At 32.7% G+C, this 24,796-nt stretch overlaps 3 protein-coding genes and 1 long non-coding RNA gene across 7 annotated transcripts; 1 reads left to right on the top strand and 3 right to left on the bottom strand.

Moving 5' to 3' along the window:
- Positions 1–2,720: 2,720 nt before the first annotated feature.
- On the bottom strand, positions 2,721–3,764 carry LOC149516153 (uncharacterized). The gene is made up of 2 exons (XR_016346408.1): positions 3,527–3,764; positions 2,721–3,384 (listed from the first exon to the last, which is right to left on the bottom strand). It is a non-coding gene; the product is annotated as an uncharacterized LOC149516153 (long non-coding RNA).
- Positions 3,765–3,849: 85 nt separating this feature from the next.
- LOC111289888 (aspartyl protease APCB1-like) lies at positions 3,850–10,500 on the top strand. Its single transcript, XM_022881243.2, has 9 exons — positions 3,850–4,874; positions 5,639–5,756; positions 6,456–6,685; positions 6,794–7,033; positions 7,633–7,786; positions 7,885–7,970; positions 9,467–9,581; positions 9,692–9,764; positions 10,168–10,500. The coding sequence occupies exons 1-9, from the start codon at positions 4,291–4,293 to the stop codon at positions 10,284–10,286; spliced, it is 1,719 nt and encodes a 572-aa protein (XP_022736978.1). The 5' UTR covers positions 3,850–4,290; the 3' UTR covers positions 10,287–10,500.
- Positions 10,501–11,533: 1,033 nt separating this feature from the next.
- On the bottom strand, positions 11,534–19,181 carry LOC111289658 (uncharacterized). Of its 4 annotated transcripts, none has more exons than XM_022880889.2 (13): positions 19,001–19,181; positions 18,201–18,614; positions 17,463–17,709; positions 16,632–16,744; positions 15,707–15,786; positions 15,280–15,421; positions 15,076–15,156; positions 13,998–14,102; positions 12,842–13,024; positions 12,405–12,497; positions 12,141–12,280; positions 11,979–12,045; positions 11,534–11,798 (listed from the first exon to the last, which is right to left on the bottom strand). In XM_022880889.2, exons 2-13 carry the CDS (start codon positions 18,585–18,587, stop codon positions 11,679–11,681), a joined length of 1,758 nt encoding a protein of 585 aa, XP_022736624.2. In that variant the 5' UTR covers positions 18,588–18,614; positions 19,001–19,181; the 3' UTR covers positions 11,534–11,678. The 4 variants fall into 4 exon arrangements, with proteins under 4 accessions (XP_022736624.2, XP_022736625.2, XP_022736626.2 ...); XM_022880890.2 differs by having other exon boundaries at positions 18,976–19,154; XM_022880891.2 differs by having other exon boundaries at positions 18,738–19,128.
- A 1,119-nt stretch (positions 19,182–20,300) lies between these two features.
- LOC149516152 (uncharacterized) lies at positions 20,301–23,444 on the bottom strand. Its single transcript, XM_089768724.1, has 5 exons — positions 23,229–23,444; positions 22,580–22,637; positions 22,333–22,476; positions 22,025–22,088; positions 20,301–21,336 (listed from the first exon to the last, which is right to left on the bottom strand). The coding sequence occupies exons 1-5, from the start codon at positions 23,442–23,444 to the stop codon at positions 20,301–20,303; spliced, it is 1,518 nt and encodes a 505-aa protein (XP_089624850.1).
- Positions 23,445–24,796: the final 1,352 nt, after the last annotated feature.

The raw sequence follows: 24,796 nt of genomic DNA, 5'->3' as shown, positions 1-24,796 counted from the left end.
TGGAATGAGGTGGTAAAACCTCCCTTTTGAAGGTTTCCAGATTTTATGTATAATAATATTAAATAAATATATTTTAGATGTAATAATATTAAGTAAAAATATTTTACTTTTTTTTTTTTCATATTTTCAACAAGATTGCATTTTTTTTATCTTCAAAAAGTCATCTTTTCAACAAAAACTACGTTTTATTTTAGAAACTTCATATTTATTGAATTTAAAAAAAATATATTTCTTTCATGTTTTGAATAAAAATTACGTTTTTTATCTTAGAAATATCGTCTTTATTAAATTTTGAAATATATATTTTTTTCATGTTTTCGACAAAAATTGCATTTTTATCTTTAAAAAATCATCTTTTCAATAAATACTACTTTTTAAAAAAAATTTAGAAACATTATTTTTCTCAAATTCTTGAAAATATTCTTTTCATGTTTTCAATATAGACTATGCTTTTATCTTATAAATGTCCTAAAATTTCATGGATTCTTAAATTCCAAATATAAAGTTATGATCACTTTCCTCTAAATCACTTTTCCTCTTTTAATTACTATGTTTTATTAATTACTATGCTTCTAATTTTTTACGATCAACTATGTTTTATATGTTAAAAATGTAGTGCTTTTAAAATTATAAAAAATTCAAAATTAAAATTTTTCAACAATTTACTATGTTTTTCTTTTAAAAACGTTACTTTTATTATAATTAATTTTTTATAATATATTTAACTACATTTCTAGCAAAACAATGTTGTGTAGATGAAAATTTTTGAATTTATTTTATTCAAGATCAATTATGTTTATAATTATAAAAACATTATCCTTTGAAACTTTATTAGTTAAAAACAAACATTTAAATTTATAAAAATTCAATTACACATGATCATTGCCAAGTGTCCAATCAGGTGACTTGAAATGCAACTTTACATGTTAGAATAGGTCTAGATTTATCATGCAATTACATTGATTTTCAAAATGAAATAAGCCATAAAAAATTATTATTAACAATAAACGTGGGACAAATTTTGCATTCCGTCAGGAATCTTAAAAAATCTTAAGGAAATGAGAGTTTTTAATTCAGCACTATCACCGTCCCTTTTTAACACTTTTGGGAATTTTAGAAAATCTCAGGAATTAGATTCCTTTAATCAAACTAAAGAATCAAATTACAAAAAATTAAGATCTCAGCCAATAATCTTCTCACTTAAGGAGATGAAAGTTTTTTATTCCCTTACTTTTTCCTTTTTTGAAACTATTAAAAATGTAAGATTCATGTTGCGAAGGAAAGTTTTTCAACCAAATTAAAGAATCAGATAACGAAAAGTTAGATTTTGAGAGAGAAAATGATTTCGAGCAAAAATGGCTCACTTAAACACCCCCTAAATGTTTAATATTATCGTGCAAAAGTGTCAAGTAATTAAAATATCTAAGAAAATATGAAAAATACTAAAATATTAAAAATATAGAATAATATAGCGATTTTTTATCAAAAAGTACTTTTTCACAACAAAAACACCACTTGTGTAACTTTTTTTGCTTGGGTTGCAAAATCATACTTTTAAATTGAAAAACTATTTTTTTTTTTTTTTGTTGTTTAATATTGAAATCAGATCAAAAATAGCTTTTGAACACATAAACTATTTTTATAAGCAATTCTAAATTAGGCCTAAATCATTTTTTTTTATATTTTTAATAAAAAAAACCCTCATACTAATAAAGTTATGTAATTATAAATCTTATTTATATATTAGGTTAAATATAAAAATGATTCCTATATTATATATTTTCTGTTAGTTTGATATTTTAAAAAATAAAATTATCAATTTTGTATTTTAACTTTCATTCTGTCATCTATTTTGGTATATAAGACTAACATTATCATTCAAACTACTAACATAGCATGAACATCTAATAAAATGTTGACATATATAAAAAAAAAATCCAATCAACGCTACATCATCAATTGCTATATCAACATTAAAAAATTCAATAAATTTTCTAAATTTTTTTAATTTTAAAAAGTATAAAATATTTGTAAAAATTATTAAAATAAAAGGTTAAAATATTTTTAAAAATTTAAAAAATTACAAAAAGTTAAAAAAATTCTTAAAATTAAAAAAACCCAAAAGAATTCTAAAATTTTCAAAAAATGAAAATTTTAATAAAAATAAAAGTTTCTATAAATTCAAAAAAAGATTCACAAAAAATTTAGATTTTTTTGAAAAAATCTAACAACTTTTAAAAAATTACAAAATTTTTTCACTTTCTATTGAATCTTATATTTTAAATTTTTTATGTATTTTAATAAAATTTCAGAATTATTTTGTATTTTATTAAAATTTTAATTTTTTTCTTTACTATTTAACAAAAATTTTTTAATTAAAAAAATTTTAGAATGTTTCAAAATTTTGAAAATTTTTAATTTTTTAGAATTTTTTAAACTTTATCATAAATTTTTTAAAAATTTCAAATTTTTCAAAAAATTTTAGATTTTTTAATTTTCAGATTATAAAATTTTTGTGAATCTATTTTTGAATTTTAGGAAAAGTTTATTTTTATTAAATTTTCATTCTTTCGAATTTTCAAATTTTTTTGAATTTTTTACTTTATCTCTCATTTCTTGGATTTATTGAAATCAATAATTAAAAAAAATATAAAAATTTTTTTGTCCTTTCATTTTTTATATATATATATATATATATATATATATATTATACACAACAATTTCAACCAAGGCTATAAATCATTATTCATTATTGCAAATTACAATATACGAATTACTGAAAACAACATATGTTACAATAACATATTTTTTTCTACTATATCACATGCCTTTTCACTTGAACCATTCCTTTTTTGCATTCTTCTAAATGCCCCACGAGACGTGAAAATGCTTAACACTCTACATGCCAAGTTCAGTAAAAAAATGGCAACTTCTCTCTTCTTCACCACTGATGTTTGGTAAACATCAAACATGGTTCCAATTGTCGAGAAACTCCATCTACTCGATAATGTCATTGCTTGTTTTCACTGCAATCATAGTTTCTAACCATGAAAACAAGCAAACAAAATACTTGGCTACGTTTTTTTCATTAAACTAAACCCATGCAACTGAATGTTCTTGGTTAATGTCAACAATATGTAGGGATTCAGACTGCGATTAAAGACGGTCAGTGAAGCACTTGACAAAGGCCTCGAGAAGATCATTGATGACCATGAGCTGAATATATATTCATCAACAGAAAAAGCAACAGAGGGATTTCGTTGATACGAATCCATGCTTACAATGTTAAGTCAACCAATGAATCCCAATGATGATCCGTGCACATAAATGGTCGGAAAGCCAACAAAGCCATAATATTAGATCAATTTACCGGTGGCTTTGACACTGCAACTACCACAATCAAGTGGGCATTAGCAGAGCTCATAAGGCATCCGAGGGTAATGCTACATCTCTAAGAAGAGTAATAGAAAGCATTGTTGGGAATAAGAGAATGGTGGAGGAAATTGATTTACCAAAATAAGCATACCTGGACATGGTTGTGAAGGAAACTTTAAGGCTTCATCCTGTTGCTCGTGAGTCCATAAAGGAACATAGTTATCGATGGATATTATATACAAAAAAAGTGAAGGATCTTAGTAAATGTTTGGGCAATTGGGAGAGATCCTAATGCGTGGTCCAATAATGTTGAAGAATTGTTTCCAGAAAGGTTCGTTGATAGCAATATAGACCTTCAAGGACATGATTTTCAACTCATCCCATTTGGTGCAGGCCATAGATTATGCCCAAGAAAGAAATTAGGCCTCCTAACCACGTTAAATTTGTTATAGCTCCTAACGAATTGGACATGAGTGAGAAATTTGGTCTCTCATTGCTAAGAATTAAGCACTGATTTTTTACAAATTAAAAAAAAAAAAAAAAGTTCCACAGTTTTGTGTAAGTTTGATTACTCATTTAGAAAACAATGAAACAATCATTTTTCCGACGATGAATGAAATCATTGGAGTACCAGTCAAAGCTTAAATGTTCCTTCCTGGATATTTCACTTTTTGCACCTAATATGTAGTACTAGTATTATTACGCTTCTTTACGTAACTTCACCTTGACTTGTATTGTTTGCATAGAAAGTGACTTTCCTGGAGTTGTACTAATTCCAAATTCCGATCCTCCAATGGATCTCCCAAAATATTCAACTCCATGGATATGATCCATACTCTTTCTTAGCAGATTGATAGTTCCCTGAAACCCCAGGCACCCAAATCTCTCTCAATATCTTCTCTGATCAAGAGGGGGATGGATTCTGATGAAAGGCCACAGCAAGTAACAGGGGTAGTTATAATAACTCTTCCACCATCTGACAACCCTTCTTTAGGCAAAACAATCACAGCTTTTACTCTTACTAATGATGTTTTTCCTCAATCCAACCAAACCCAACAACGAGAACAAGAACAAGAACAACATCTGCCAACAACCCAAACTATAACATCACCTCCACAAAACCCTCAACTTGGATTCTCATTCTCAAGACTCTTTTTAGATAACCCGAGAAAGCTATTAGGCTTTCTGGGTATCTCCCTTTTAGCTCTTCTTCTTTACAGTTCTGCTTTCTCCAACACTTCGGTAGAATTAAGGAATTCCAACAATGATGACGATGAGAAGCCACAGTCTTTTATCTTCCCTTTGTATCATAAAATGGGGGCTGATTCAGAGCTCAAGTTGGGGAGGTTTGTAGATGTTGATAAGGTGAATTTGGTGGCTTCAATTGATAGTGGTACAATAGGAACTCAGAAGATCAACAAATTGGTGGCTGCTAATGCTGCTGTAATTAATTTATCTGGTACTATTTTGCCTGTTAGGGGCAATGTTTATCCAGATGGGTACGCGTAAATCTCTTTCCTTATCTAACTTACGTCTTTGTTTTTGGTCTGAGAAATTTGGAAACAGATGTCGATTTTATAGCAATTCGAATTTTTCTAGTAGTGCTACTTGTAGTAAGCTGCAAAAAAGCCTTGGAATCTTTGTGTTGGATAACTACAGCCATCTTTATAAAATTATAATGTTGCTTTGTTGTGCACTTGAGAGAAATGGAAACCAATGTAATTGTCTCAATTTATATCTTTAAAGTATTTTTGTGGGATTCATTCATTAGGGGAGTGTAAGAATGCTTCTTTTTTCCATATCTATAATGACTGGTCACTGTTTTGATAAGCATTTTCGGGCATTTTCAACCCTAAATAAAAGCTATGTTGCTATTCTCCCTTTTTTCAATTTCCTGTGTAAACTCTTTACCCTTTATCTTAACCCTCTATACTGCAACTACAACTTGGATGATTATATAAATGATCAAGCCAATTGCAGTGTATGTTTGGGCATTTGTGTTGCAAAGATAGCAACGGAAGCATTTGTTTTAGATCCTGCAGTTCAGGGATAATGCCCATCTTGAAGAGTTATTAGTAACCAAAAGATTAGAAAAGAAAATGTTTCTGCAGTGATAGTGCTTGTTTGGTTCCATCAGATACTGACTACAGGAGATACAAAATGGGGGTGATTGTGGGTTTTGTAATATGTTGTCAACTACAGTAACTTGTACCATATGCTTAAAGTGTGATTTTTCTTAACTTAAATTTTTATAATTTTACAGATTGTACTTCACGTACTTGCTTGTTGGGAATCCTCGAAGACCATATTTTCTTGATATTGATACTGGAAGTGACTTAACATGGATACAATGTGATGCTCCTTGCAGCAGCTGTGCCAAGGTAACGCATTGCTCACTAGTTACTAGTCTTTCTGGTTGTGCATACACTAACGGGATCTGTAAACAACCATTGCTAATTATTATAAAAGTACACTGCTGGCTGATGTAACAAATACCCATTTGTTCCTTCGCATATTGAGTCTAATAGAATTCTTAAACTCTCTTACTGAATTTCATCCTTTCTTTGTTTATCGAGCAGATATACCAAATTAATATGTTTATTCTGCTTTTTTCCTCAATTCACCTCGCCTTCTCCATTTTTTAGGGCTTTCAGTTTGTTCATTTTGGTTAACAGTGTTAAAAATCTCTTTAATATCTCTCTTAGTACAAGAGGGGAGCATTAAGCCTCTAACCTAGGATCCCTACTCATCTCAATCACTCAAGCTTAAGCCCAAGTGCATCTTACATCATAGTTTGTCTTGAATTTTCCTTTAATTGACCATAGGGCTAGAAGTCAGGAGACACACATTGCAATATATTAAAAATGGAAGTGTTTTGCGGTTTCTATTAATTTCATTAGTAAAAGTGCATCTTCACTACCTTGAGCAAAGAAAACACTTAAAAACAGAGCCTAGATGGAGGGAAAATAAGTTTTTATCAAGATAATGTCATAGGATAAGAGGTTAAGAACCAAACACTGTTGATGATGTAATTCTTGCGATAGGGATCATCCATACTCTAATGGATACAGTTGATGTAGGGAGCCAATCCTCTGTACAAACCCACGACAGTGAATATCGTGGCGTCAAAAGACTCAATGTGCACAGAGGTACAGAAGAATCAGAAGCCTCAAAATTGCAAAACCTGCCAACAGTGTGACTATGAGATTGAATATGCTGACCGTAGCTCCTCCTTGGGGGTTCTTGCAAGAGATAAACTTCACCTAGTAACTGCAAATGGATCAATTACCAACTTAGATGTTGTTTTTGGGTATACTTTTTCAACAAACTCCCTCTGCATACTGGACTGTTGAGCAGTTTATCTATTTAATCTTCCTGCCCATGTGTTTGAATAACTTTTGAATTTATTTTTCTTAAGGTGTGCATATGATCAGCAAGGCATACTTTTGAACACTCTGTCAAAGACAGATGGAATTCTTGGACTGAGCAGGGCTAAAGTTAGCTTGCCTTCACAATTGGCGAGCAAGGGAATTATTAACAATGTGGTCGGTCATTGCCTTGCAACAGATATAGCTGTTGGTGGATATATGTTCTTGGGTGATGATTTTATACCAAACTGGGGAATGTCATGGGTCCCTATGCTTGGAAGCCCTTCAACGTGAGCAGGAATCTCTGAAAATTTGCTTCTTGTTTGTGATTCCTTGAGGCATGTACTTGTTTTTTAATGTGAAAATGTATAATTCATATCTAAACAATTCAACCAGTAGAAAATGATCTATTGCTATGTAATTTTTGCAGAAATGATTTACTTTAATGTTTATTGACAAGTCCTAAAAAACACAGGCCAGAAGTTGATACTATATTTCCACCTAGTCTACAAAAGCCTATCCACCATTCTTCTCTTCACTATTTTGTAAGAAAGGTTATTTTTTGGACATATACCCCTTACAGTGATAGATGTTATTTATTATAAATGTCAAAATCAGCATCTACAGAAGTGCTTGACCAGTTTTCAAGGAAGCCAGTTTTTAAGGAGGCTTTGTGCTGTCACTTGATTTAACAATTGCTGCACCATGTTTGTTTGTCATCATTGCCCCTCCCTTCTTCCCCATTTATTTTGTTCTCCCTGATTTGTTTCATTTTAATAATTACTTAAACTATTCTGTGATTTAACTTCTGCAATTTCTCATCTTGCTGTTTAGTTCCAATTCAGCTTTGACTTATTATTTCTGTCTCTTGATTTTATCTTACCTTCAGAGAATTTTACCATACACAAATTGTGAAAATCAATTATGGAAGTAGCTCCCTCAATTTAGGAGGACAAGACAGCAACATTGGAAGAGTTGTGTTTGACAGTGGCAGTTCTTATACATACTTCACAAAACAAGCATATTTGGAATTGATCACTTCTGTATGCATTTCCATCTTCAGCTTGATTGAAAGATAATTAGTCACTTTTTTAGAAAGCATTGCCAACTAATTATATCGACTACCTGTTGCTTGATGCAGCTGAGCGAGGTTTCCACATTGGGACTTATCCAAGATGCATCAGATCCAACACTGCCAATTTGTTGGCAAGCTCCATTCCCGATCAGGTAGCCTATCTGTTGTTTCAGTTAGTTACATTTTTCTTTTTGGCTGTGGAGAAAATTTCCACAACCTATGTCTAATCCTCTTCTAAGGATTTGAAACAAAAACACATTTTGATTGCTGGAACTTCTATTTTGTATTGATTTTCCTGCCTTAACGGGGTTGTACAGACAATATCTAACAGTACAACTCCTGTCATTAGTTACACTAACACATTTGAAATGCTTGCACAAGAAAGGCAGCGCTTTGTGGTCTTTTGGTACAGAGATGAAATGGAGAGACGAATTCATTTATAGAGTACTTAAACTATTGATTTTATCAAGGAAAAAAGTTTACTTTTTGCTTGTGCGACTACCACTACTATCACGTCACATGAACTACCATCTGGGCATGTTATCACCTTTGGAGATGGTCATTCTAACTTTGTATGAATTTCCATGCATTGCCGTTTTAGTGCCTCCAGTTATTTCTAAAAAATTGGATCATTTTAGTTTTCAAGATTAATGTGTTTGCACAAAATTTTGTCTGTGTATACATACATAGAGTTAATTCAGTAATTTATTCCTATGAATTTGGGTTAAAGCTATAGATTCTTTTGTTAAAGTTTCTATATAGAGGTGTTTCTGACTTAAAAGAAGAGCAAAAAAAAAAAAAAAAAAGACTAGTTAATGTGCATTTTTTTGGGGGTAATAATACTATCACTTTGCTCATAAAGCGAGCTCTCCTGCAAGTTCCAACTTGTAGTTGACTCAAAAGATTCTTGTTTCAGCAGCTAGCTAGGCTCTACCTGCCCTCCTTGGACTAAAAGCAGTTGATATTGTACTTGATTGGCATCCTTTTAATGTGGACTTCATCCATTTTTTGTCACTCGTATAATTCTTTCACTTTTCCATTTAAAATTGTTCCCACTAATCTGTTGCTACTAAAAAAGTTACATATTTGACTTTAACTTTACTGTTTACCGTTTTGTTACAACAACTTAAAACTTAAAAGCAGTGGTATCACCCCCAAAGAACAATTTGATATCTAACCTTCTCATAATATTGACATGCTTGTTTAGTTACCATGTGACAAAGGAAAGGGGATGCCGGAGGTTTTTTAATTTAGGCACAATAGTTTCCAATTTTAAGCGTACTTTTCTTTTTTTTTTTTTTTGGAACTAAAAGGTTGCTTTCAAGCTTGCTTTCCTTTGTGTTGCATTCTGTAGTATGAAATAGTTGCAGAAGAAATATTATAATTTGCAGAAGAAATAGTTGCATTCTATAGCATAATTTGCCCTCCATGGGTCTCAAACTTATTCTTTTTAAGTGGTTATGTTAGGTTATTTAAATACAGATATCCTAGTCAAAACTCTTCTACAAGCTTGATCAATGAATTAATCTATGAGTCTAATGAAAATCAGTTATTTCATTAACATATTATAGCAAGATACCCTTTTCTGATGTGACCTTACTTTAAACCAGTTGACCACGTCCTAAAAGTTGCATCTTTGTGGATGCAGATCTCTTATGGATATTAAGCAGTTCTTCAAGACTTTAACCCTTCAATTGGGGAGCAAATGGTGGATTCTTTCCGAGAGGTTTCATATTCCTCCAGAAGGGTACTTGATCATTAGTGTAAGGACTTCCCAACTATTATGTACACTTGTCCATGTTTCTTTTCACGCAAAATGGTTCCAGTGTATTCCAAAAGCCCATTATGATGCAATTTCCTTCCTGTTATGCAGAATAAAGGTAATGTCTGCTTAGGCATCCTGGATGGAAGCAAAGTACATGATGGATCCACAATTATACTTGGAGGTAAGATCATTTTTACTTGGAACACCAAAATTTTTATACCACATATTCTTTCGCTCTACAAATTCTTTGCTAAAGCCCAGTTTTTTTCTTAAGAAAGTTTCAACTTTCAATTTTATCAGATCCTAACCTAGTCTTAGAAATCCAATGCCTTGTAACATGCTCAATTCTTTTATCCTGGTTGGCCCTTATTATTATTATTTTGTTTTGTAAATATCATTTGGAAATGCATGTTTTCCTGCATGCATTTTCTTATCTCTTGTTCAAGAAAATAAACTATGGTGACGGACAGGCGCAGCGTACCTTGTGTTATATCCTTGTATAAGTCCTAGTCCTTGTTAGTATTTCCTATTGTATTGTTTTATTTTAATGTTTTTGCTATTCTACTTTCGTTTGATCTTTGCAGACATTTCTCTGCGGGGGCAATTGGTGGTGTATGACAATGGGAAACTGAAGATTGGGTGGACACAATCAGATTGTGCCAAGCCAACAAGATTCAAGAGCCTCCCTTTCTTTGAAGGATAGTTTGCCTGCTATAACACTGGACAATTATATGCATATCTGTATATTCTAAGTTTAGACTAAAATTTTCTCACTTGATGCTCTACTCTACATCTGCACTTTTTTACTTGCAGCTACTTCTGGACCAAAAGTTGCTCATCTTCCGTTGTTTTTCTTTTTGGTACATTTTCATCTCTTCGACCAAAAATAAAAATTGCAATCCTTAACTACTGAACAATCATCGAATGACCTGTGTGTACACCGTCAATAAATCACGAATTTATTGATTTATTTTTAGAATATGCCAGAACATAGAACTTTTTACCAACTCATTTAGCGCCCCAATGAGACGGAAAAAATAAGTTATGATCTTTTTTTTTAAGAGTTCTTTTTTAGTGTAATTTTTTAATTCAACTAGTGAAATTAAGGGATATTATATGTTTTTTTAAATATTTTTTTATTATACTTTAAAGAATATATGTTCCTCTGCTAATCTAATAAAATTTAAACTATACTTAATGGGATAATTTTTCATTGTAGTATGAATGCATTAATCACATTAATGTTAAATGAAACAGCATGCTAAATTGATATCAAAATCTAATAAAAAAATTCTCATTGAACGGCTTACCACCTAAGAGTTCTCATTATAACTTTGGCAATTGAAAGTTGAAATCCTGAGATTAAATTGCATCATTACTCCAAGAAGAAGAAGAAGAAAAAAAAAGTGATCATTATTATGGTGTCACCTTCTGGTCATCATACAGAAACATTTGATAATGGGCACAAAAACAAAACCATTCACCAAACATGAAAAACATTTTAGGAAGATTGATTCTATCAGCAGATTTCGACTGTTCAGAAGAAATAAAAATCACATTACAGGCAACTCTGACAAAATTTGCAGTCTCCTATAGATCAGAGGCAACCAGCTTCGAAGTTAGTGAATAATAATAGTCCCTTCAGATTTCTTGTGATTTGGAATTACATCAAAAGTGATACTCAAGTAAGATTTAAGGTGCTAACCTTCACAACTTTCTGGCACTTAACGGCCAAATACGAACTCTACTTTTTCTTTCCTCGTAAAATTAAAAAGGTTAACTTTTGAAGCACAAAAACCCCAAATGTCAGATCCAAGTTTAAACTGATTTTTAATCATCCCCAATTAGATATACCTGGCTAATTTAATTATTATTTTGTTTTTTAATCTACCATTTACTTATAATAGTACCATATATATCAAGAAATTGCTTGATCGTGGCAAGTGAAAATATGCCGAAACATGTTCTTCTCAAGCGAATTGTTTGACAAAAGGAACTCGGCACCTCAATAACAAGATTACATATATCTGCAAGTGAGTTGTTGAATTTTAAAGGGTAAAAATACAATTAAAAAAAAAAGGACTAAAGATACAATCTAGCTAGACATAATGACATGATCAATTGATTTTAGGGCTTGGCTGGCGAAAAACCTGACATCAACATCAGGATCCTCACTCAATTCAACTAAGCATGGACGGATTGTCTTCTCCAACACCTGCATTGTTCATGCATGAAAAATACCATTTATATTCCAAATCCAAGAACAAACTAATCCAGTATAACAACCTACTTTATATACCAATTTTCATCACCCAAGATAGAGATATTACACTAAGCACTCAAAACGTTTAAGAAAATTTTTTTCAAATATTAGAATGAGAATAAATTTACTCACAGATTGATCAACAATTGGAATTAGTGATTGCAGCACCTTGGCCACATTAAACTTGATGTTGGGTACCCTGTTGTTTCATGCAATTTTTTAGTCTGATAATACAAGTCAAAGAATTCAAACAAATAAGGTCTCAAATCAAACTTCTGAACGCATCAGCATTACCTATCTTTTGAAGCATTAATAACCACAGGGAGAAGCTTTGAACAAGTAACATCGGAGCCCATAACAGACGCAAGTAGAGAAATTGCATGTAGAATGGTCATTCGATACAAATAATGAGGGTTGTTAATCATGTCCAAAACCTGTAAATAGATTTCCCAAAAAAGAGACTGCATATTGTGAACCAACATCTTCAGATATATCCCTTTTGTACTTGTTTAGAATTAAAAAAAAAATTAAGTTAATTGTTAAAATAAGCAGACTGACCTGTGGAACTATGTGCTGCATTGCCCAGTCAGGCCCAAATTCTTCTGAAAGGCGCTTCACATTATTAGCAGCAGCATCACGAATGGAATAAACCTACAATGAATAACTATGTAGCTAAGTTTATTTTGTAATACTACAATATTAAGTTCCTAGTATTGCCTCTTAAAGGTAGACTGGTAATATGGAAACAAAAACCTATCAAGCAAACAACAGCTTTTAAACATTGGTTTATTCTCCGAATCCACCACCAGGAACCACGATTATAAATATAAAATTAGTAAGACTAATATCCAATTGTGGATTCTCAAATAAGCAGGTTGCAATTCCAGATTGACATTGACATATTTCATTATAAGACAATTGAACTGGGATAAAATCATATAGACAGAAGCACATAAACTCCATTGATCTTTGCCCCATATCAAAGTTCTTTGCACCTTATCTTTTAACCATTGCATGCAGAGTGCACCAAGTTTGTCATCAAAAAAGCCAACACCCAACTGACTTGCCAATAGAGGTATGTATTCTATTATTGCAAGCCGAACCCTCCAGTTCCTATCCTCTGCAAGCTCCACAATTGCTGGCAATAGAGACTGGGACAGCAGATCAATTCCAATCACCTACAATGATAGGTATATCAACTAAGCTTCATTTGAATATATGAGAGAGATATTCAATAACATGCTCATAGGAAGTAGTTCTTCCAACCACTGCACCAAAACAAATGATTAAATAGCAAGATGAGAAATAAATAAGGAAACTGCAAGTGATAATGCCAGTCAAGCACTAATATAATAAATAACACATTATCACTTGAGCTTAGACCAAGTGATAATGGATGGATGGAGTTTTCAGTAGACAACCTAGGTTTCGTAGCCTCAGTGCTCTCATTCTTACCAAAAAAATAGTACATGAAACAACATTAAATCCAAACCTCAGATTTCTTGTTAGCTGGGAAAGAACTTGCATAAGGCATCAGCATCAAGAAATTTAACATCTTGATTTAAGAGGACTGACTGCGTATGGAGGAATTTCCACCGTAATCATTTTAGACTGACAAATTGACATGTATACATAAAGGAAGATGCATACACATGATGTAATGGCCTTTTTTAGTCAATCAATCTAAAAGGCTTGTTTATTTTGATACATTTGAAACAGATAAAAGTGACTGGAATTTTGACAATCTGAATCCCTCAAACAACAATAAGGTTCCCAGCCTACAACCTTCACCAATTGCTGCGGTATGGTCAGACAAGAAACTTCATAGTTGTGGCCAGATGGAAGAGTCACTATGTGGTGTTTTCTCCAGCAAATAAAATAAAATCAGACTCCCAAACTTTATTTGACAAACGAAGAGAGGCTGAGATTGGTTAAGCAGTTAGTCCAGTCACCTGTCTCCTTTCACTTCTCAGTTGAACATAGAGAATATAAAACCATTCAGTCCACAATCAGACTCCAAGAGAATGTTTCTTAAAAACAGTTGAACAATATCACCAGAAGATGGGTAAAACATTGAAAATAGAAAATAATAAAAAAAATATCATTATTGTTCTTAATAAATCTTAAATGAAATCTCAAAAATTAACAAACCTGGTTGACTTGATCAAGCTTGCTAATGATATTCAGTCGAACATCTGGAAATTCATCTTTCAGAAGAGAAAGAAATATGGGAAGCAATTGGTCTATGGTCGCATCCTACAACCATCAACGAAGAACACAATATACACAAAGGGAAAAAAATTAAAAAAAAATGTTTGCAACATGTACAGAATGAATGCAATTTCAATTACAAGGCAACAGAACAATAGGAAGCAATGCCTTCTATAATCAATATGAGACCTAACCAAAAAAAAAAAAAAGGGATCAAGACAACTTGTCCAGACAACACACAATAATAATTTTTTAGTTTTGTTCATGGAAAGAATAAAGAGCCAATCTCCCACATATTTCTAAATAGAGCTTGTTGTTCAGAAAAAACACCAAGCAACCAGAAATGTTATCTGGGCCACATGTGAGAACACTAAAAAGGTCATCAGTCAAAGCAATTGAAAAATCTACATTATACTAACTTCCATACTTGTAGCTAACATAACGGTGGCTGACCAGAAAAATGTTGTCAGAAGAGAAGATGAACATTTATTCAACAAATTAAACAGTTGTCCATACCAAAAAGCATCATGTAAACAAATTTGATTGATCATTTGATATAATTGCTATGCTTAGCGCAACTAGTTGGGTTTTTAGGCTTAGGATTCAAAAAAAAAAAAAGACAAACCACAGTATAAGTTCATGCTATAGCACTAATAACCAACTCATCGCTTCGGATCATCTAGATCCAAAGAATTAGTCAAGATATGATATATTGGTCATATCATTATAGCAAACAAAATCTTTTTTTTTTTTTTTTTTTTGGAGTTAAGTAAAAAAAAAAAAAAAGGAAAAAACAATCTGATTATGAATATATCTAAATTGTGAAGCAAAATAAAAAAGTATGTGGACAAATAGAAGGATGAGAGAAAGCGAGAAAAAGAAATAACAATGAAATGATATATGATTCCAATATGTAAGGTCTATGAAGCATCTCATAAAGAGCAATGTAATAGAGCATCAATAGAGATTCATCATTGAAGATGGACTATGCAAGCACAAGACAAGATAGGATGGTTACCCTCCCTAAAGCGGGCGCCATTCCCATTATAACTGAAGCCAAAGCAGAACGAACATACTGGGATGAATCTGTTGATAGTTCCTACAGTAGACAACCTTAACTAATTTAGAAAGGATGTAACTAGAGTGGAAAAACTAGATTACAGCAACAAATGAAGAAAAAAACATGGATGAAGTAGGCAAAGCACTCCATGAGCATTTTTACCTTAACACAAGGAAGAATATGCTGAATTGCTAATTCTGGATTCAGAATTCGGCAAAATTTAGTTACTTTTCCAGCAGCAGCTATCCTTACTTCGGCTTCATTATCACGAAGTAGACGAACATATGCAGGTACTAGATCCAACCTAAACATGTAAACATTACAATATCATTCAAAGATAACCGATACGGCCATCACTATAAAAACATCATTCAAAGCAAATGTAAGAATGTGACAAGAATAAGTTTTGAATGGCGAAAGCATGATAATTGATAAATGACCTAAGCCAATTGCATGCATTTCCAATTAACTAGAAAGGAAACAAGAAAATTCATCAATAGAGATCAGGGAGACTGGGAAAACAGGTATAACAATAAAAGTCAGGAATGCAGAAAAAAGATAATGGAGGCCACATGATTGTAGAGATTACCTGGTAGGCTCAGGACCAACAGCTTCACACAGCTCATACAATTGATTTGCAACCATGTAGCGGACACGCCAAGACTTGTCCTAGTAGCCAAAGTAATACGATTAAAAAAAAAAAATCCTAAACGCAAATTTCCTGACTGAAAAATGGGAAAAGAGAGAAAAAGGAGAGAGGAAAAATTAAAAAAATAATAATTACCAAACCTTATACTTTGCCTTAAAATTAACTAGAAACCAAGCACAATATTTGCATCAAACACAAATACAAGGTATATTCTAAAAATTGAACAATAAAACAAAATTTGTGAAGAATATAACATCTATAACCTTAGAGGTTAATCAATTTCTAGTAGATTGAATCAAACCATAAGTCTTCCAGAACTTGGTTAAAAACTAAATATATGACACATCCCAATAGAGTAGTATAATACAGATTAAAGGCCCTCAAAAAAAATGAACAATAAGCAATTTAAGGTTGAATCACAAAGAGTGTCAATCTATTTCATTCAAAACATGCTCAAAATTTTTGCAGATGCAATAATGGAACATGCCAGTAAGATGGCCAAAATGTTTGATACTACTGCTTTTTAAGCTGGGATCAAGGAATGTCAAGTGTTCAGAAGAATAGTGGTTATTGGTTAAGTTTCATCTTCAACCAAGTAAAAGGGTGAAAGAAATCCACAACCTCCTCAATGGCTAGTTTCAGATAGAAGAGGGGAAAAAAGGACTTTCATAAGTTCTCTCGGGATGCAATTTGTAGAAAAATAACCTATGTTGAAATAATAGAACTCAAGCACAACAAGAATATAATACAAAGTTTACCCCAACCTTCTCAGAAAGATGGGGAAAATGACAAAATAAGACAAGGATGGAGGAATTTTGGAGATCCTAACATATTTGTAATATAATATCCATAACACATGGTCCACCTGTGAGAAATTAACCATGACAGGGAGAATATGTGCCACACAATCTTGGGGTTCCAACAACTTTCCAAGTGCCGCACAACCCTCAACGGCCAATAATCGAACAGAATCTTGATCTGATGGGATTATAAATTGGAGAAAATAAGAATTTAAACCCCACTATAAAGTACAAATTTAACAATAATAATGGAAAACTGAATATGCTAAATAAAAATGCACAACTATGAATGAACAACCATAGGAAAGGGATTTATTTTTTTTTTACATTTATAAAAATAAGGTAAAAACCTCATAAAGTACATCTTTGACCTTAGTTATGCTTTACAAATGAAACACAAGATAAATTTCACAGATTCTTTGATATAATTCATTGAAAAGATTAGAGGAGACAAGAAAGGTTATAGGAGCCTGTACTGGTAAAATGGCTCAAATATAAAATCATCTAATTTTTTGGGTGACTGTCCAAGACTCCTGTTCATAAGCAATGCACCTTGAATTTATCAGATAAACAAGCAACGCTCTTTTTTTTTTTTTAATACAAAAAGAAAGGAAAGTTCCCTTACGAGTAGAAAGGAGCAGCCTATTACCCCTTTCCCAATTCCTTTTCCTTCCTAAAAGTTTGAACCAAAAACCATTCCCTCTAAAAGGAAAAAAAGCACCATAAGACTACTAAACTCTCCCCTCATATTTCTGGTCAGGATTGTTTAACTAAAATCACTTATCCTGCACTTTTGTCTGTTTAATATATTTTAAAGCATATATTCAACAATGAAATCAGCAAACCAAGTGATCATAATTTAATTCGAAAAGAAGAATAAAAATTAATCTACATACCATACTGTGTCAAATCATCAAACATAGACATGATGTCCACCTTCAAATGAGGTGCTTCTACAGTAGCAGCAAATTTTCCAAGATTTGTTGCAGCAGATCTCCTAACCATGGGCATGTCATCCTGGCAAAGCTGACTGTATATTGCTCTTAGTTCAGTTTTTAATGCCTCTGGGGCACTTGGGTATGCAATATGAAACAAGCCACACGAGGAAATTCGAGCTGTAAACCACTCACCAGCAGCCAATCTCTGGATGTTGGAGACAATCACATTCAAAGGAACAAGACAGTCATTTTACTTGTTGCGAGGCAAACTAAATCAAGTATTAATTAGGATTATAATTAAAAATGAATTTGAGAATAATTAAGGATAACACCATGTCCTGGTCACCGGGCTTAGGAATAATCATATATATGGTACTATTATCCAAATGACAACAAGCAGAGCAGTAGAGCACGCAAGGGGATTTTCTTCAACTCTCTGGTTTATAGAGTTTTCATGCATTATCAAACAATATCTTTCTTCCACTAACAATCTTTTCACCACATAAAAATTAAAGCTAAAATCAAATTCTATATCAAATTAATGTAGTTCCTCGTTGTAATATTTTTTCTCATCTTTCCTAAGAAATAGAAAAGATAGAAAAACTATTTATATATATATACACACACACATATATATACATATATATATATATATATTTTACACCAGGGAAAAGAAAACACAATGCATAAGCCAACCTTCACTAATGGAATAAAGGACTCAACCAAGTCCTGCTCCCTCATCTGGGCACCAATTCTACATAATGACTCTACAGCCTTATCCCTCACACAAGTTTCCTCAACAGTGCAAAGAGTCTCTAATGGAGGTAGCAAAACATTAGCATATTCCACACCTCCAACATAAGGAATAAAAACTCCCAATTCTTCCGCCATGGCAAGGAGAACTTCATCATCATCATCATTGTTCTCACTCAGAAATGGAATCAATTCCTTTCGTGTCCTTTCTTCCCCAAGGGCACGTGCAATTGTAGAGAGCCTACGAATCGAGTTCAAACGAAGCTGGATATCCTCATTCTTAAGCTCATCGATCAACACCGCAATGGGATATAAAGGCTCATCAATCATTGCGTGTTAATTCACAAAATCTTACACCTGTCAATACACAAAAAGACTCAACATAATTACTTAATTCTATTTCAGAATTCAAAAGTCCGAAAAAGTAGAAATCACAGTTAAGAAACCTGAACAACTATTTAACCTAAGCTAATCTTATACCTTTCCCTTCATATTCTAAGCAACCAAACAGGATGTTTCTGAGGAAGAGGAGAGACATTAAACACGCACTAATTACAATAAATTTGGATTATAAGAAACCATAATAAATGCGGAAAAAAAGTGATCCAATCTATAAACATTTCGAAAAAGGCATGAAAAATCTTTGTAACTTAAACCCTCTAAAGCTGACAACGACCAGCCAGGAGATCTATAATTCCGAGGAACAAAATTTTCTTACAGTGAAAAAGGAAAAACTGGAGTGCCTTTGGAGGGTTCAAGTGCAGAACTGTTCGAAACTCGATCAGATCTCTAAGTGGAGAAAGAGAGGGACACAGGATTCGATCTGCAAAAGATTAGAAGATTTGTTCGTTTTTGTTTTTGTTTTTTTTTTTTTTTTTATGCTTTTGTTATTGAATTTGTGTGATATTATCTCGGCAAAAGAGGGGCTCTTTTTTACCACAACCTTTTTACTTTTTTTTATTCCCTCATGATCCGTGCGATGCGCGGGAATTTTTCTATTATGCTTTTTCTATTTTAATTTTTTAAAATATATTTTTTAATATTTTTAATTCATAGTAATTTTTTATATTATTTTTTAATATAAATAGATCGATAAATAAAAATAATTTTTTAAATTAGAATAATTTGATTTAATTTCCACCAAATTTCGGTACATTCAAAAGAAATTATATCTTGTTGAATAATAAGAGGACATTCCCTTATCCACCTCATAGTGGATTTTAGGCTTAATGCAAATTTGGCTAAAATATGCATTGTTTCATTTGCGTGAATTACTCTCGTAGCTCTCAAGCTAGTGTTATATATCGAGATTTAACTTTCGACTCACGTGATTTTAAGATTTAGACATGCATTTATTTGATATCTCATATGATTTATCTATCATTATTTATATTTTTGTGAGGTATTATTTATTTTGATCCATTTAATTTTACGATTTTATCTCTCATAAAAAGGGATATGTGTGAACTTTTATATTATATGGCTAATTTTAGTACACAATCGATATGAGATTTTTGGCTTCATTCCAAGATTATGACATCCTTCCCTACTTTAATGGAGGTCTATCATCTTCGGTGTCACATCATTAGTAATTTTGATTCTAATATCACTTGTCACGTGTCGAGATTTAACTTTCGACTTGCGGACTCCAAAATCTGGGCATGCACTTATTTGATGTTTCAGATCAACCAATCTATCACAATTAACACTCTTGTGAAGTATTATCCATTTTGATCTCATAATTTTATCTTATAAAAAATACCTCATAAGAAAAAGCATGTAGTGAACTTTTATATTCTATGACTAACTAATGATGTGAAATTCTTTACTTTATTTCATGACCGAAACACTAGCACTTATTGCATGCATGCACATTTGTTAAGTTTCCTATAGGAGACAAATCCACTGTTCCTGCGTTGATGCTATTTGTCACTTGTAGTGAAACTCCTTCCACAATAACTAAAGAAAACTCATTTCTTTTGCTAGCATGAAGGCTCGAATAGCTGCTAAAGCCTATACCACTAATGGTTCTCTTATGTTTTCCTACCTTACTGCAACAGCACCTACACATTTGCCTTTGTCGTCCCTGACTATTATGCCCATATCCCTTCCATTATTCTGAGCTTGTAGACTCCCATCAAAAGTAACCTTAACACTATCACAGAATGGTGGCTTCTCGTTGACTTCCTCTTCTGAGGCGCCTCTAGCCATTCTTACATTTGCTTTCTCGTATTCATCCAAGTAGTCTCTGGCATGTTTTGGAGTGGTTGATGGAACTCGTTTATCTATGGCTTTTACTTCCAGGTTTCTATTATGCCACACCGCCCAGCACAACAACAAGCCAAGCTTTAGGCTTTCTTTATCTAGCTCTTTTACAATTCTTCCCAGCCATCCTCGTTCGGGTCCATGCTCCACTCTTTTCCACTTATTTGATATTGAGGTGCAATCCCATACTGCTTTGGCATGCATACAGTCCCAGATTCCATGTGCTATCGTTTTGTCATAATTACCACACCTAACACAGACTGGGTTTACTTTTATATGCCTTTTTTTCATATTACTAAACATTGGTAAAAAACCATTGTTCAGCTTCCACCCAAAATTTTGGATTTTAGTTGGAAGTTTTGCTCTCCATAGCTTTTTCCAAAACTTTTTATCTACCCTATTACGTGGCTCGTCCCCTTGGTTGTTTGCTTCCCCATTTTCTATCGAGAGAAAATGGTTAGCACTTTTCATCGTAAATATTCCACTCCTTTCCAGGCTCCATGTTAATTCATCTTTGTGGTGATTTTTGCTTATTGGAATGAAACAAATCAACAATGCTTCCTCCCCTGGAAATAATCTGTGGACGAGATCCTTCTTCCAAGTCATTGTATCTTGGTGGATCAGCTCTGCTACCTTCGCACTTCCTTCAAGCAAACAATGCCCTTCGTTGCCCGGATTAATAATGCTATTTGTAGGCAGCCATCTATCTCTCCACACTCGAATGTTTCTCCCACCCTCTACTCTCCATCTCAACCCAACTTCCAGAACATCTTTAACTAACCATATACTTTTCCATGTGAATGATGGAGTGCGACTGATTAAAGCATTCAAGAAAGTATTGTTTGGAAAATATTTTGCACTCAGAACCTTCTATGCCAAATAGTTCGTATTTCTTATTAGTCTCCACCCGTGTTTAGCTAAAAGAGCATGGTTGAAATGTTCGAAGTTTTTAAACCCCATCTTTTTCATTCCTTTGCTAAGGCATATTTTGCTACATTCTACACAATGCAAGCTTTTCCCTTCTTGTTTTGATTTCCACCAATAGCTACTAATCAAACTGTTCAGTTCTAGGTATAAGCCTTTTGGGAAAAAGAAGCAACCAATCGTATAGGATAGTACGGCTTGGGGAATTAACTTGATGAAGATCTCTTTTCCCTCACTTGATAGAGTCCGATTGCTCTATGAGCCAATTTTTATATGGATTTTATTCTTAATGTCTCTGAAGGCTCTTTTTTTATTCCTTCCCACTAGTGTTGGTAGCCCCAGATACTTTTCAGCGCTTGATGTCACCTAAATCTCCAATATTTGCTAAACACCCACCCTACTCTCCTCCCTAATATTACTGCTAAAATATAATAAGGATTTTTCGAAATTTACTTGTTGACTTGAACCATTTTTATATCTCTATAGCAAGTTCCTTACTCTTCTGCATTCAAACTGGTTTGCTTTAATAAATAATAAACTATCATCTGCGAAAAACATGAGTGATTATAGGCCCATACTTGCTAGCACACACCCCACTAATCAATCCTTCCTTTTGGTGTTTCGGAAGCATTGATGAGAGCCCTTCAATACACAAAAGAAACAAATACAGTGAGAAGGGGTCTCCTTGTCTCAAATCACGTTCGGGGTAGAGCCTGTCTGTGACTTCACCATATAGAGTAAAAGACAATTGAAATATATTTCATGATGAGTGACATCCACTGGTTATGAAAGCCTATCTTCCTTATTATGGCTTATAAGAAAGACCATTCTACTCTATCATAAGCCTTACTCATATCTAATTTGAGGGCCACATATCCTTCTTTACCTATTCTTTTCAGCCTAAGCTTGTGGAGTAATTCGTACGCAATAAGCACATTAGCTGTGATAAGCCTCCCAGGTAAAAATGCACTCTGATTTTCGCTCACACAATCTGGCAGAACTCGCTTGAGTCTATTAGCCAGGGCCTTTGCTATAATTTTGTACAAAACTTTTCACAAGCTAATAGGTTGAAAACTAGTGATTTTCTTTAGGTTTTTCATCTTAGGAATGAGGGTAACATTAGTGTTGTTCACCTCCTCTATTTCCCCTTCCCCATTCAACAAGATAAGCAATAATTAGTAATATCATGCCCTACAATATTCCAAAATTTTTGGTAGAAAAGTGCAGGCATACCATTAAGCCTCAGGGCTTAGGTTGGATGCATTTGTTTCAAAGCCGCGTAAACCTATTCTGCCTTGAATTTTGTTGTGAAGAACTCGTTCATTTCATCTGTAATCCAGACATCCAGAACTTCAATAATATCCTCAAAATTTGTTGGCCGTTGAGTCATGAACAAGCTTTTAAAATACTGCATAGCTATATATTTCATTTTTGACTCATCCTTACACCACGCTTTTCTCTTATCCTCGAGGCCCCTGATATAACCGCCCTTCTGATTGAAAATTATGCATGAAAAAACTTGTTATTTTTGCCCCTCTTCTTTAACCATGAGACCATTGATCATTGTGCCCAATACACTTTTTCTTTCTCAAGGGCTTCATTCAACCTTTCTCATATCACCTTTTCCTCCCTCTAGCACATCGTCATTAGGATCATTCCCCGTTTCTCATATCACCTTTTCCTCCTCTAGCACATCGTCATTAGGATCATTCCCCTTCAGAGCCTCAAATTCTTTTGTTAATCTCTCAACAGTTCGGTGGGGTCCTTGGTTAGTTAACCTACTCCAACCCTGCAGTCTTTTCCGAATATGATCAAGTTTCTTATGTATCCCCCTCTTTTGCATTGCTCCAGGCTTTCTTGGATAATTCGGCCACATTCATCCTCATTTGCCCATGCTGCCTCAACGTAAAACCTTCTTCTCCTCCAACCATTCTTCTTCCCCTTTCCACCATCAGTATCTACTAATATTTGGTTACGGTATGACGTCGGACTTACCATGTTCATTATATAATAAGTTAACAACCCTAGCCACAGTAAACCCTTGGTCCAACCTTTCCCTGATCATAGTCTACCCCTCCCTTCCACACTCAAAAGGTACCAAACTCTTTTATATCCTAGGTCTTTTAAGCCCGCCTCATTTAATGCTATTCGAAAAACTTTCATCCATAAGGTTCCCCCAGCCTTTTCTGCGTCCCAAAACATTTTATTAAAATCGCCTAGACATTAAAGTAAAAAATGATCAAAAGAAAAGTGGTGTGCAATTACATGCTTGTATCTCATGTTATCTTATAACTTATATAAATATATAAAAGTAAAAATTTTTCGTAAAAAAGAAAAAATCCAATGTGAATGTTTTTTCTTTGATTTTGAATAGTCTCCACATTTCTTAAATTTAATTATTTTTATTTAATTTGATTTAAATTTAGCAAGTTATTTTAAATAATAAATCATATTTATTTCTTTTTGCATTTTAATTTTTGTACTTTTTACATTTCACTTGAATGTATAGTCTAACTTCATCAAATGTGTATAACCATTAATTTAATCATTGATTGTCAACTTGAATTTAGCTTTAAAATTGAATTTAAGGTTAATTTCATATTTAAATTAGTTACTTTTCAAATTAATTGATCGAATTTAGTTTGCATAAAACGTAAGGAAAAGTAAAGTTAAAATGCAAGTAACTGAAAATATATTTTTTCCTTTTTTATTCAAATTATACTAATGAATAAAAAATTGTTCTTTCAAGCATTAATTAGCATGTGTCTTTTATTTTCAATCAAAATATTTCGTGAACATTTTAACATTAAAATTTTTAATCAATAAAATGTATTTAATGGTTATTTTTACATGTAAGGAAAAAATGTATAAGGTAGACAACTTTTTTGTTTCTTAAAATTAGAATTTCAAATGGTACCGTATAAATAGTCATCATATTATTGATCTCATTCCCTTATTTTAAACATGTTTCACATAATACTAATTGACTATTACTCGTAAATTAATTTTGAGTCAACCATCAATGTTTAAAATTTATATTTTACCTTTAGTAATTATTTTCAACTCCATCCTATAACTAAGAGTGTCTTAGTCTATAAATTTGTAAGTTCTCACTATTGTTTTATATGTTTTTGGCAGAAACTATATGTATCTTTTTTTTTTTTTTTTCCTTTTATAATCTCTCATTTATTTTCATTTGTGCTCTTGATTGGTTTGGTCACAATGTCATCTATTTTGACTAGTTTTTCTATTTTTATTAGTTATTACATATTTCAATATAGTTTGAATTTTTATTTGATCAGTGTATTATGGCTATTTTCTTATGTAAATGTAAAATTATATTCCAGTTT

This window comes from Durio zibethinus, chromosome 11 (assembly GCF_047325235.1).
Source record: "Durio zibethinus cultivar Kanyao isolate XHJ-2024 chromosome 11, ASM4732523v1, whole genome shotgun sequence".
In the NCBI taxonomy this organism is placed as follows: Eukaryota; Viridiplantae; Streptophyta; class Magnoliopsida; order Malvales; family Malvaceae; genus Durio; species Durio zibethinus.
The sequence above is the reverse complement of the archived record's forward strand: the minus strand, read 5'-3'. Positions and strand labels throughout refer to the sequence as shown.

Bases quoted from the DNA above. Each gene is read 5' to 3' on its own strand.
- LOC111289658 (XM_022880889.2), bottom strand. From the start codon at position 18,587: ATGATTGATGAGCCTTTATATCCCATTGCGGTGTTGATCGATGAGCTT. The intron at 15,787-16,631 runs GTGGACCATGTG...TTTGGCTACTAG, and splicing joins TCATGGTTAATTTCTCACAG to GACAAGTCTTGGCGTGTCCG. The intron at 15,422-15,706 runs GTAATCTCTACA...TTACATGTTTAG, and splicing joins GTTGGTCCTGAGCCTACCAG to GTTGGATCTAGTACCTGCAT.
- LOC111289888 (XM_022881243.2), top strand. From the start codon at position 4,291: ATGGATTCTGATGAAAGGCCACAGCAAGTAACAGGGGTAGTTATAATA. The intron at 4,875-5,638 runs GTACGCGTAAAT...ATAATTTTACAG, and splicing joins GGCAATGTTTATCCAGATGG to ATTGTACTTCACGTACTTGC. The intron at 9,582-9,691 runs GTAAGGACTTCC...CCTGTTATGCAG, and splicing joins AAGGGTACTTGATCATTAGT to AATAAAGGTAATGTCTGCTT.
- LOC149516152 (XM_089768724.1), bottom strand. From the start codon at position 23,444: ATGGTAAGTCCGACGTCATACCGTAACCAAATATTAGTAGATACTGAT. The intron at 22,638-23,228 runs GTAGGTTAACTA...GGAATATTGTAG, and splicing joins GAAAAGACTGCAGGGTTGGA to GGCATGATATTACTAATTAT. The intron at 22,477-22,579 runs GTGAACAACACT...ACAAAATTATAG, and splicing joins GGGAAGGGGAAATAGAGGAG to CAAAGGCCCTGGCTAATAGA.